The 12,105-nt window shown below is 38.6% G+C and overlaps 1 protein-coding gene across 1 annotated transcript in view; it reads left to right on the top strand.

Annotated features, from left to right (window-relative positions):
* The window catches only part of b3glcta (beta 3-glucosyltransferase a), an 82,703-nt gene that overhangs the window by 44,052 nt on the left and 26,546 nt on the right, over positions 1-12,105 (top strand). The window contains exon 4 of the mRNA XM_026191752.2: positions 3,617-3,726. Coding sequence (XP_026047537.2) covers positions 3,617-3,726 — 110 coding nt within the window. The remainder of the gene's footprint in view (positions 1-3,616; positions 3,727-12,105) is intronic.

Below are 12,105 nucleotides of genomic sequence, written 5' to 3'. Positions count from 1 at the left end.
TCTCTCTCTGTTCCTCTCTCTCTCTCCCTCTCTGTTCCTCTCTCTCTCTCTCTCTCTCTCTGTTCCTCTCTCTCTCTCTCTCTCTCTCTGTTCCTCTCGCTCTCTCTCTCTGTTCCTCTCTCTCTCTCTCTGTTCCTCTCTCTCTCTCTCTGTTCCTCTCTCTCCCTCTCTGTTCCTCTCTCTCTCTCTGTTCCTCTCTCTCCCTCTCTGTTCCTCTCTCTCTCTCTCTGTTCCTCTCTCTCCCTCTCTGTTCCTCTCTCTCCCTCTCTGTTCCTCTCTCTCCCTCTCTGTTCCTCTCTCTCCCTCTCTGTTCCTCTCTCTCCCTCTCTGTTCCTCTCTCTCTCTCTGTTCCTCTCTCTCCCTCTCTGTTCCTCTCTCTCTCTCTCTCTGTTCCTCTCTCTCCCTCTCTGTTCCTCTCTCTCCCTCTCTGTTCCTCTCTCTCCCTCTCTGTTCCTCTCTCTCCCTCTGTTCCTCTCTCTCCCTCTCTGTTCCTCTCTCTCTCTCTGTTCCTCTCTCTCCCTCTCTGTTCCTCTCTCTCTCTCTCTCTGTTCCTCTCTCTCCCTCTCTGTTCCTCTCTCTCCCTCTCTGTTCCTCTCTCTCCCTCTGTTCCTCTCTCTCCCTCTCTGTTCCTCTCTCTCCCTCTCTGTTCCTCTCTCTCTCTCTCTCTGTTCCTCTCTCTCTCTCTCTGTTCCTCTCTCTCTCTCTGTTCCTCTCTCTCTCTCTGTTCCTCTCTCTCTCTCTGTTCCTCTCTCTCTCTCTCTCTGTTCCTCTCTCTCTCTCTGTTCCTCTCTCTCTCTCTGTTCCTCTCTCTCTCTCTGTTCCTCTCTCTCTCTCTGTTCCTCTCTCTCTCTCTCTCTGTTCCTCTCTCTCTCTCTGTTCCTCTCTCTCTCTCTGTTCCTCTCTCTCTCTCTGTTCCTCTCTCTCTCTCTGTTCCTCTCTCTCTCTCTCTCTGTTCCTCTCTCTCTCTCTGTTCCTCTCTCTCTCTCTGTTCCTCTCTCTCTCTCTCTCTGTTCCTCTCTCTCTCTCTGTTCCTCTCTCTCTCTCTGTTCCTCTCTCTCTCTCTGTTCCTCTCTCTCCCTCTCTGTTCCTCTCTCTCTCTCTCTGTTCCTCTCTCTCTCTCTCTCTGTTCCTCTCTCTCTCTCTCTGTTCCTCTCTCTCTCTCTGTTCCTCTCTCTCTCTCTGTTCCTCTCTCTCTCTCTGTTCCTCTCTCTCTCTCTCTCTGTTCCTCTCTCTCTCTCTGTTCCTCTCTCTCTCTCTGTTCCTCTCTCTCTCTCTGTTCCTCTCTCTCCCTCTCTGTTCCTCTCTCTCTCTCTCTGTTCCTCTCTCTCCCTCTCTGTTCCTCTCTCTCCCTCTCTGTTCCTCTCTCTCCCTCTGTTCCTCTCTCTCCCTCTCTGTTCCTCTCTCTCCCTCTCTGTTCCTCTCTCTCTCTCTCTCTGTTCCTCTCTCTCTCTCTCTGTTCCTCTCTCTCTCTCTGTTCCTCTCTCTCTCTCTGTTCCTCTCTCTCTCTCTGTTCCTCTCTCTCCCTCTCTGTTCCTCTCTCTCTCTCTCTGTTCCTCTCTCTCTCTCTGTTCCTCTCTCTCCCTCTCTGTTCCTCTCTCTCTCTCTCTGTTCCTCTCTCTCTCTCTGTTCCTCTCTCTCTCTCTGTTCCTCTCTCTCCCTCTCTGTTCCTCTCTCTCTCTCTCTGTTCCTCTCTCTCTCTCTGTTCCTCTCTCTCCCTCTTTGTGCTGACAATCAAACCAAACACCAACATCATCAAATAATAGTTGAAACCAGATATTTACATACTCTTCAGATAAAAACACAAACACTTTTTTAATTGTAACATCAAATCAGACTAAATGTTTATTTTTTTTAGGTTGATAAATATAAAAAAACATATTTGTTAACTTTAAGAGTAAAGAGAGAAACTATCTGTATTTCTTAATTGTAAATGGCACCAAATTGTATTCAAAATTGAGCCACACTTATGGAGCTCCACAATTCTTTTCCTGGTGTTTTGGTTGATATCTCTTGATTTTCCCATTTCACAGAAACAGGCTCTGTGTTTTGCCTTATATGCATCCACAGGTGTGTCACCAATTTACTCACATGGACTCAGTGATAGATTTGCTGAAGGTGAAGGTGACATAGATTAAAATAAAATAAAAAATCTGCAGAGCCATATTAGTATCTGCAGTAAAGATCTTTTCATACATTGTACCATAGGCACAGTTGCCTCCATTTTTATAATTTTTTTAATTAATATTTTGTACATTTGTACATTTAAAGGACTCTTCTATTTTTGGAGTGTATTTTTATGTATCTGTATTATACATATACTTTAAAAGTGAATCTCTGTCCAAAAAATGTATTCAGTTTACTTTTTACTCACTATGAGCATCATTCATTATTCTCCCCCAGTAATTAAGGTTAGGATATGTATTATTTATTTTTTTTATTCCAATCCATTCTTCTTTGGCAGCATTTAAATAACCTTTATCAGATTTGATGGTTTTGTTACAGACTTTTCAAAAAAGTGTTTTGCTTTTCTTTCACAAATGTGGGGATAAATTTTTTTTATTTTTAGAATTGAATATTGATTTATTGGTTAGCATTCAAATATCTCAGTGAAAACAGAATAAAGATTACCACAGGGCAAGAAACCACGAGACAAGGCTAATCAAAAGGTACTGGCTGAAACATATGCTCATTAAATTGTGTTAAAATGTACAAAACAGTGATCTCCTGTTTTGTGACGAGGACCCAGGCACAGAGAGACTTGATGAATTTAAGAATCTTATGATTTGATAAAGAAATTTGCAGACTTTCACAGAGATGGTAAAATTATGATGACTGATAACGGAGATGCAGACAACAGACAACGAGAACAGGGAGGAACAGGGGTTTAAATGCACCAAGGAGACAGTCAGAGAAAACTCAGGACAACTGGAGACATTTAGGGATGCAGGGACTGACAGAGACGAGGTCTCTGTGACAAGTAAAGTTTATCTTGCCTGGCTGGGCAGCTCTCCTGGTGCTCAGCACCCCCAAAGCTCTGATCCTAGAATCGCCCCTGGTTTAAACTGTGAATATACTGCTGTGTATTGAAATTCCTCTTGTTTTGCATAGAAATATACTGAACAACATACAAAGCATAATATATAAGTTAACATCTACCAGAGTTCCACTGGTCAGCATTCTATTCTATAGCTTCTATTAGCAGATTTCAAACGGACATTGTTGAGCTAGTCACTTTCTCCTAACCTTGGCCTTAACATTGCTGGAACAATACTTATTTCTACTGATTTTGCAGTTGTGTAAGCCAGCTAGAAATGAACAGCTGGGCTGTGTCAACCTTTGGGTGTTACAGCACCTCAGAGAAAGACTTCTGACTGCTAATCTTTTATTAACTAAAACAGTCTGGGATGTGACATTTACATACTCTCTCCCCAAGCCAATTAAGCTCTTGATGTCCTGGTTATTATCACCAGGCCAGTAATGGATATTAGCAAAAGTCACCTCTGTTATTCAGGCTGTGGCTCTTATCTTGCCTTGCTTGCAGAAGGTCATCGATTGCCATGATCCTTTTTCACAGTATGTGAGCTGTCACACATTTTTGTCCTTTGTGTTCCTCCAGACCTGCGGGAGATAGTGTTCGTCATCCAGAGTCAAAGCAACACCTTCCATGTGAGGCAGGCAGAAAGACGGAGAGAGGATTTGCTCAAGCAGGCACGCGGTTTTACGAAGGTAAGACTCAATGTGCACGCCTTTTTCCTATGGTGGTACATTTTAGTATAAATATGTGTTGATCATGACATCAGCTTTCAGCATCAGTCTCATCTGAATATGAGTTCTTTCTGTTTATGTTGCTGCAGGGTGTCATAACATTCAGTTAAACTCATTTTTCATTTAAAATCTACACACTAAGGGGTTTAAACATAAACACTTTGCTAATTGTTTACTAGTTGCAACGTTACTCATTGCTCATCAGATCAAATATTAAATATTAGTATTATATAATTCATGGTAGTTTCAGATTAACCTGTAAAGTACTTTTTAGTCAAAAGTATGAAGTAAGTGTAGTTTGAAATAGCTTCTCATGTGCTTTTAATATTTTATTTGTTATGGAAATCCAGTGAGTTGTCTAACTTTGATTTTCACATGTATCACTGTGACCACTTACATACTTAATAATCATCATCAAAAGTTTGTTTGTTTGTTTGTTTTCAGCATTTTAAGGGATTTGTAAACTCCCAGTAAGAACATCAGCATTATGTCAGCCTGGCTTTTTTTCTTCAAGTCTATTCAGAGTAGATTTAATGTAGTACAATGCATGATATAATCTATTCAGTTAAATAGTCAATGCAGTGTTGCTAACAACAATATTACATTCAATTAAAGGAATCTAATCACTCGCTGCATTTATTCTATTAAAAGACTTTTTTTCTTCCTCAGTATTCTTGGATTGGTCACTGAGTTGGAAACAATATTGTCTCAGTCTCCTGCTCAATGCTGTGTATCTTGTATCCAGAGTATTGACTAGCTGTGCCGAATTTAGAGCAAGTCATATTTTCTGATTCGTGTTGCCACAGTAATATAAATAAATAAATTAATAAACAATACAAGCTAAATGTAACAAAACATTTAAGAAGAAATTTATACATAGAGGGAAACCTTACAGCACAAGACAATTAAAACACAAAAATTTAATTCTAAATGAAAACAGCAAAAGTGGATAAGTGGAAGAAAATGGATGGGTGAACGGATGGACAGATGAATAGATGATATAAAATTAGCTCAAAGTGGAAGCAGCGAGAAAGCCCACTTCTAAAAACATGTCTTTAAGAGACATTTAAGAAGACCGGGAGTGTGTCAATTTGATCTCCTTAGGGAAGTTGTCTCAGAGAGTGGGTGTCCTATCAGAAAAGCCTGGTCACCCTTCGTCCTCAGCTGAGAGAGGCGTTTTTAAAAATAAATTATAGACAAGTTGTAGTTTAGTTTGTTGTAGTTTCTTGACCCAAACATGTGTATAAGGAGTTTTAGAAATTGAACTGATATTGGTGAGTCTCCTGAGTTCCATAAAGAATGAGGAGACAATAGAGATGACATGCCTGTTCAAGCCAAGGAGCTTTGTCGCAAGTGACAAAATATTTGCCAAAATTCATGGACAAACACCCATGATGTGTTGTCGTATATGCTTGCGCTCCATCAGGACCACTAGATAAAGATTCACGTAAAGATTACATCAGTCATATTTATTAAAGGAGGTTCTGTGCCATCCAGTATTTGATCATGGATAAAATATGTTGAGTTGATGAATGTCATTGGGGTTTAAAGAGATGTGCAGCTGCATGTCATCTGCACCGAAATGGAAATTCACACTATATCTACAGATGGCATACCTCAAGGGTGACATGTACAGAGAACAAAAAAAGGTCCAAGGACAGACCCCTGAGGTACTCCATGGGTCATTTTTATAGAGGATGACCATGAATTGCCAGGTTTTACACTAAAAGACCTATCCTGTAATAAGAATAAAATCACTTTAAAAGTGGACCAGAAAGATAAAGACACTAGAGTGTGTTCCTGAGAGAATATATATATATATATATATATATATATATATATATATATATATATATATATATATATATATATATATATATATATATATATATATATATATATATATATATATATATATATTATTTATTTATTTATTTATTTATTTATTTATTTATTTATTTATTTATTTATTTATTTTTTTGTCATAATGGCCAGTCAAGCTTTGGCTAGTTGATGATACCTACTCTGTCCCATAACTGTAAATGTCTTTTATTGTTTGTTTCTGTTTGTTTGTTGTTCGTCTTCAATTTAAAAAATGAAAATAAAAAGTCTTATAAAAATAAAAAAAAAAAAAAAAAAGGTGGACCAGAAATGCTAAATAATAATACATTTCAAAGACATTTATTGAAATGCCTTTAACATTGTTAAAGGCATTTCAATAAATATTTTCCAGCATCACTGGCAATCATCACTCTAAGGAGTGCAGTGTCTGTGCTGTGGTTTACTCTAAAACCCAACTGAAGTGTTTCAAAAGAGTCTGTTCCCATTTTAAAAAAGCAATCAGTTTTTCAGCAACAACTTTAAACCCTTCCCTTGAAAATTACTGGAGCCTGTATTGTCTTCTTTTTTTGTCTCATCTTTGTGTGAAAACAACCCCAAAGGCGCACACTACACCACAAGAATTACAAAGTCCAAAAATAAGAAATTAGAGTTAATGTCTAATTAAATTTTTATAGGTCAGATTTTTTTTATTTTATTTTGCATGCTTTAATAGCTGGTACACTTTAAAAATATGTTTGCTGTAATAAACAGTGGCCTCAGTTTATGCAAGATGACAAGACTTGTCACGATGAGATTTAGTTACACTAATCCACATCATGTTTTATGAGACGAGACAGACTTGCCACATCATGTTCTGTTTGCATTTGAGATCTCAGAGATGACTGGCATTTTAGCATCTGTTGAATGCAATTACACAAACTAATTTCAGAGCCGGCAGCTTCTTAAAGACACATCAGTAAGGGCTTAACAGCTTTTTAAAGAGTTATAAGATTTGTGATAAACCAGAATTTTGATTGAAATGCACAAAAAAAAGCTCACGGGGAATGAATGCTGCTGTTACACAAAGGCTGCATATTCAACACGTTAACACGTTAAAATTTAATGTGGGTCTGTATGAAACATGACTTAACCCAAAATTAAAATCTAGTAGAATTTATAAAGCGTGAAATATCAGATGGAAAAAATGCAAATGCAAAAAGGGGGAGAGAGGACAATGGGAACAACAATTTTCCCTCTTATACTTGCATTTCTTTTTCATTAAAACCTTTTATTTCATTGTTTACCTTTACCGTGTTCAGTTTTTAATTCCATGACTTAATAAAATGTAGTCTTTTGCTTGTGCATTTAATTTTAATTTTAATCAGCAAAATAATTCTCATTTAATAAGTCCACTAAATGAATCAAGGACATCTGTATCTGTAATAGCACAGCTTTTTAAATTCCTTTTTAATTGAACGCTAAAATTGACAAAGAAAAATTACTTCACTGCGACAAATCTCTTATTTTTAATGGAAAAAAACATTTTCTTATCTGAAGCTGCTATAGTTTAGGTTTGGATAAATCCAGGCACAATCATCTTTGAGTAGTTGGTTAATGATAGGGAGTGATAGTGGCAGTGATGAAAGCAACTACCGATAACTACTGTTAGAGCAAGGAGAGGAAGGAGCAGTGGTTTGCTCCATAATAAAAACTTGGCGCTGTGTTGACCCATCCATCCACCAGGATCTCAGAGCACAAAAAGTGAGCTAAACTTTTGCTCCTGACATGAATGAGAATTTACATTCTTTCACTCTTTTGTTTTTCTGTTCATCTCTATAAACGGACAGACTTAAACATAGCTTAATAAGGTATCTACAGTAGTCATCCAAGTAAGGCCTCAGTCACACACCCCTAGAGTCTGACCAGTGCCTATGGCAGTAAGTGTATATCCTGACTGACTGGCAGCGAGTGAAGGTTGGAATTTTGCTCACTGGGGAAATTGTTTGCAAAGAGCTGCACCAGAAATCTCTTTTGTCACTAGCGGATTGCTGCGGTCCCCTGTAGTTTGTTAGGAAGACGCTGACTTGTCTGCAAACACTCACCATTTTAATTCACTGAGTGCCACATAAACACACTTTGACTGGCCTTCAGAGTAACAGTTGTGTCATACCACTACAGCCAACACAATTCAGATTGCAAGTTTTACTTTGAAGGTGAACATTCTCTAATTCCAGTTTGCATCACACATTTGACAGTAGTGCTTGCAAGTGTTTGTATAAAAGATGCCAACTTAACTGCAAACTACTGGTGACTGTAGCACCAGTAGTTTGTATTAGAGATGGCACGATACCACTTTTTTATGTCCGATACCGATATCATAAATTTGGATATCTGCCGATACCGATATGAATCCGATATAGTGTTTTTTAATCAACAAAACTGTTTTTTTTTTAAATATCTTGCTGCATTTTGTATAAGTTCATACTCAAGTTTAAAACAACAACTACACTAAAGCTATTCTGTTATACCTGTATGCAAAAAAAAATATTTCATAGTTCAGCAATACTGATCAATCTAATAAACTTAAACCTACACCATCCTCCCTATTCTGGTATTTTAAAGAGTACTTAGCGTAAATATTAAGCAACCTAACTAATAGGGTTCCAACTCCCAGCATCAACAAAAATAAATAAATAAAAAATAGGGAACCACCCCTCACGCTCCACCTCATGACGCTTAATCGACGTAATCAACCTTAATTTGATGCAGTGTGAAAAAAAATGCACAGAAATCAATTATTTTTCAAGAAATATTAAATAGATTCAACATCTTTCTTCAACAAAATTGCAGACTGCACAGATGGTACCTTCCCAAAGGAAACAGTACTATAGCTTACTAGGGTATTTAAATTAGACTTAATAGTTACTATATACAGTAATTGACTTCTATTCATTTTACATCAAATTAAAACTTTGGGTGTCAGATAATTATTTATTAAAAGTGTAGCAAGTACATAAGCTAAAATAATTTATGTTGGTTATGAGTAGTTGGGCTAATTCAGAAGATATCAGATTCGGCTCTAGGAGGTGAGTGAAGTACAATAAACATACAACCACAGATATTGTGATTACAGTTATTATTTATAGTGAAAATAAAGTGCAATTACCAAATACCAATATTTACAAATCTGCAGACAGGAAAAGATAAAACATAATTCAAGCTTGTAAAGTATCCGCTGCACAGTGGTGCAGCAACCTCCTCCAACCCCCGGCAGACAATGTCCATAAAGTTGCTATTTCATAATTGATATAAGTCCAACGCGTATGACAGTCTGTAACAGGTTGAAATTGGAAGTGTGATGATCAGAACTGAGATTCCAAGACTGAGATCTCGAAAGTAAGATTTGGGGGACTGAAAACCAGGGGGGGAGAGTGTAGGCCGCAGCAGCCTCCTACCAGACCGCAGGAAGTTGTAGCTGGGGTTCTGGCTCGTTGGGCCTAGCTCGCCATCCAAGGTAGTGGTGTCGCTGTGGTCTCTCCAGGGCACCACTAGCCTGCACTATAATCACAGGACCACTATTAGCAAAATTCATCTAAATTTCCCAAGCTAGCTTTAGTTCCAGTGTACACAATAAAGTTCATGAGAAAATACCAATATACAACAAATACATATCCAACCATTGTAATAAATTAAAATAAATAACAATCTCAAATAACAAAACTACAGCCACGTAAAGTGAGAGTAGTAGTAATGTAGTAGGCCTCAGCCTTAGCTATCCCATCAGCTGATAGCACTGGCATACTGATACAGGTTACAAATACAAACAGACATTCAGGCTCAACTCACCATTCACTACGTGCGATGTCACATACGAGCCCCCACGCATCTACCCGCGGCGGTATCAAAATACTGTTGAACGCAATCCACAATTAATTCAAAAACAAGTCAAGATAGTAAACAGCAAAAAGCGCTCGCCCCACGTACCTGTTGCTTCCATCCGCTAACGCCTCTCCCCCGCGTCTTTTCGAGACGACAACCCGGAAGGCATATATCGGTGCCTCGCGAATGTGATTGGTCACAACAGGCACGTGCAGACTCGCGGCGTGGCGTGCGTCACGACGCGTCACGATGCCTTCATGGACACGCTCCGGTTGGAATTTGAAATTCCGATTTAGTTATAGGTGCAGTTCTTTTTATTTTTATGTGGGTTACATCAGCTTGACATTTTAAATGAGAATAAGAAAGAAAAGTATGTCTTTGTGCCCCCCTTTTCGCTGTTAATGCCCTATCGGCCCCCCTGGCTAAACTTTGCTAGATCCGCCCCTGCACAGTGACCGGCGTCAGCTCCTGGTGTACAAAATGAATATTAAATAAATTCTAACAACAGCTTATCAAGCTTAAACGTGCTGCTGTTGTTCAGCCGCTGGTTTCCTCTTTCTGGTGCAAAGTGGGCCAAAAACAAACAAGAGAGATGGACTCACGACAGAAAAGCCGATCAGCTGATCATTAAGCAGTTTCATGATTGAAGTAGCAGCAAGAAGAGTCAGTTGCTCCATATATCGTTTGTTAAGCAGGAATGCTTAACAAACATTCAGAGATGGACTTACACACTTGCTTTACTTCTCTCGGGGATAACTTTGTTGGAGATGAAATGCCGGGTTGCTAGTGAAGCTCCAAATGCTATCCAGACCACCGACAGGTCCCGCATGCCACAGCGCTCTATCACGTGATGCATACTGCTCCAACGTGCTAACGTTCTGAGGTGAGTTACGGCGTGTTGCAAGTTTTGTGAGGTGCTTTCGTGATATTTAATGGATCGAATTACATTTTTTATTTTTCTCCGATATCCGATCAAGTAATTTAGGTCAGTATCGGACCGATATCGATACGTAATATCGGATCGGTCCATCTCTAGTTTGTATAAAGCAGGAGCTTTTCGGTGCAGCATCATATACCTCATTGAGACCAGTTTCACCTGTGCTAGGTAGCTTGAGTGCTAGGTAAGATTAGAAAAGCACTATACAGTGGTCCCCCGTTTATCGCGGGGATTACGTTCTAAAATAACCCGCGATAGGTGAAATTCGCAAAGTAGCCAACTTTATGTTTTACAATTATTATAGATGTTTTAAGGTTTTAAAACCCTTCACTACACACTTTATATGCTTTTCTCAGACAGGCATGAACATTTTCACACTTTTCTCTCTTGTTTAAACGCTCACGTTCAAACCATCGTAGAAAAATAAGTCCAGCATTATAGAATGAAACCAAAGGCACCGGCTGGTGCCTTTGATGGTGCAAAACATTTCGTCAACATTGTTGTTTGTTGGGGAGAAACTTACAAACATACAGTACAGCACTTCAGAGTCATACTGCTAGCAATCGAAGATTTATGTAAATTTGACAAGCTGGACGCATTCTGTACTGTACAGGAGACACAGCACGAGATTGATAGACAATGATCTACAGCCAATCAGGACACAGAACACAATGTCCTGAAAAAAGAAATCTGGAGGAACCCCTTTCCTCAACCAGTGATAAAGTATACACATTTCTGTTAGGGAATGCACATTTGTCCCTCACCATGAGTAGTTACTAAATGATCACCAAGAGAGCTCTAGTCTCTATTACTGAGGTCCAATTTCAGTTAACATATTAAAATATTTTCATTTAGAATAGCTCTTAAAATCATCAAGTGGCAGTTTTTGTGCAAGCTGCTTCTGTTTTGCAGGATCCTGTTTTGTTGAATTGCTGTCAGAATAAAAATATGCCAAAACAAAAGCAGAAAAGGTGTTCGAATAGCATGGATAAAATGTAAACTCCAATTGATATTACTGTCTGCCAGCCTATCATCCCAAGCCAAACATAAGTTATAACCAGCTGTCTATGTCTACAGTCACACCTCCGAGGCACATCACAGAAAATCTTATAATTCCAACAGTCTTACAGGGTGTTATAGAAACAGTGAAAGAAAGCCATCAAAGCCAAAGAGACTTGCTAAGATTGTACTTTTGCTGTTTATTGTTATTTTAGATGTATACAGTTCTGTGGAACAGAAAACTGTCATGAAAATATCTATAAATCATTTTTTGAAAACACAGCAACGACAATGCAGAAAAGAGATAACCTTGGATAGTTTTGGTAATGAAGTTTGGATGTGGGCAAAATGTTGTTTTAGATAATTAAATAATTAAAAGCTCACACTGTTTCTCTAATTATGTGAAGTTTCAGGGTCAGTTAACTGGAAACTTTCTGATATTTCTGTTTTTTCCTCATTGGACTCCTAAAGGTTGTGTTGCACTGATTTACACACAGGAACTTGTGCATTCTGTGTCGGTTCACAGCCCATGTTCCTACAGTCTGACATTCTGCCTTCTGGGAAAATTCACATTACATTTATAGTGTTTTTGTCATTTAGCCAATGCTTATATCCACAGAGACGCGCTGAGACTACAGCAAAATGCGATTAAACTAAAACCTTTACCAGCAGTATTGCAATATGCATGTTTTTAATGCTTTCCT

This window comes from Astatotilapia calliptera, chromosome 14 (assembly GCF_964374335.1).
Source record: "Astatotilapia calliptera chromosome 14, fAstCal68.1, whole genome shotgun sequence".
Classification (NCBI taxonomy): domain Eukaryota; kingdom Metazoa; phylum Chordata; class Actinopteri; order Cichliformes; family Cichlidae; genus Astatotilapia; species Astatotilapia calliptera.
Note: the sequence above shows the minus strand (reverse complement) of the source record. Positions and strands in the feature narration are given on the sequence as shown.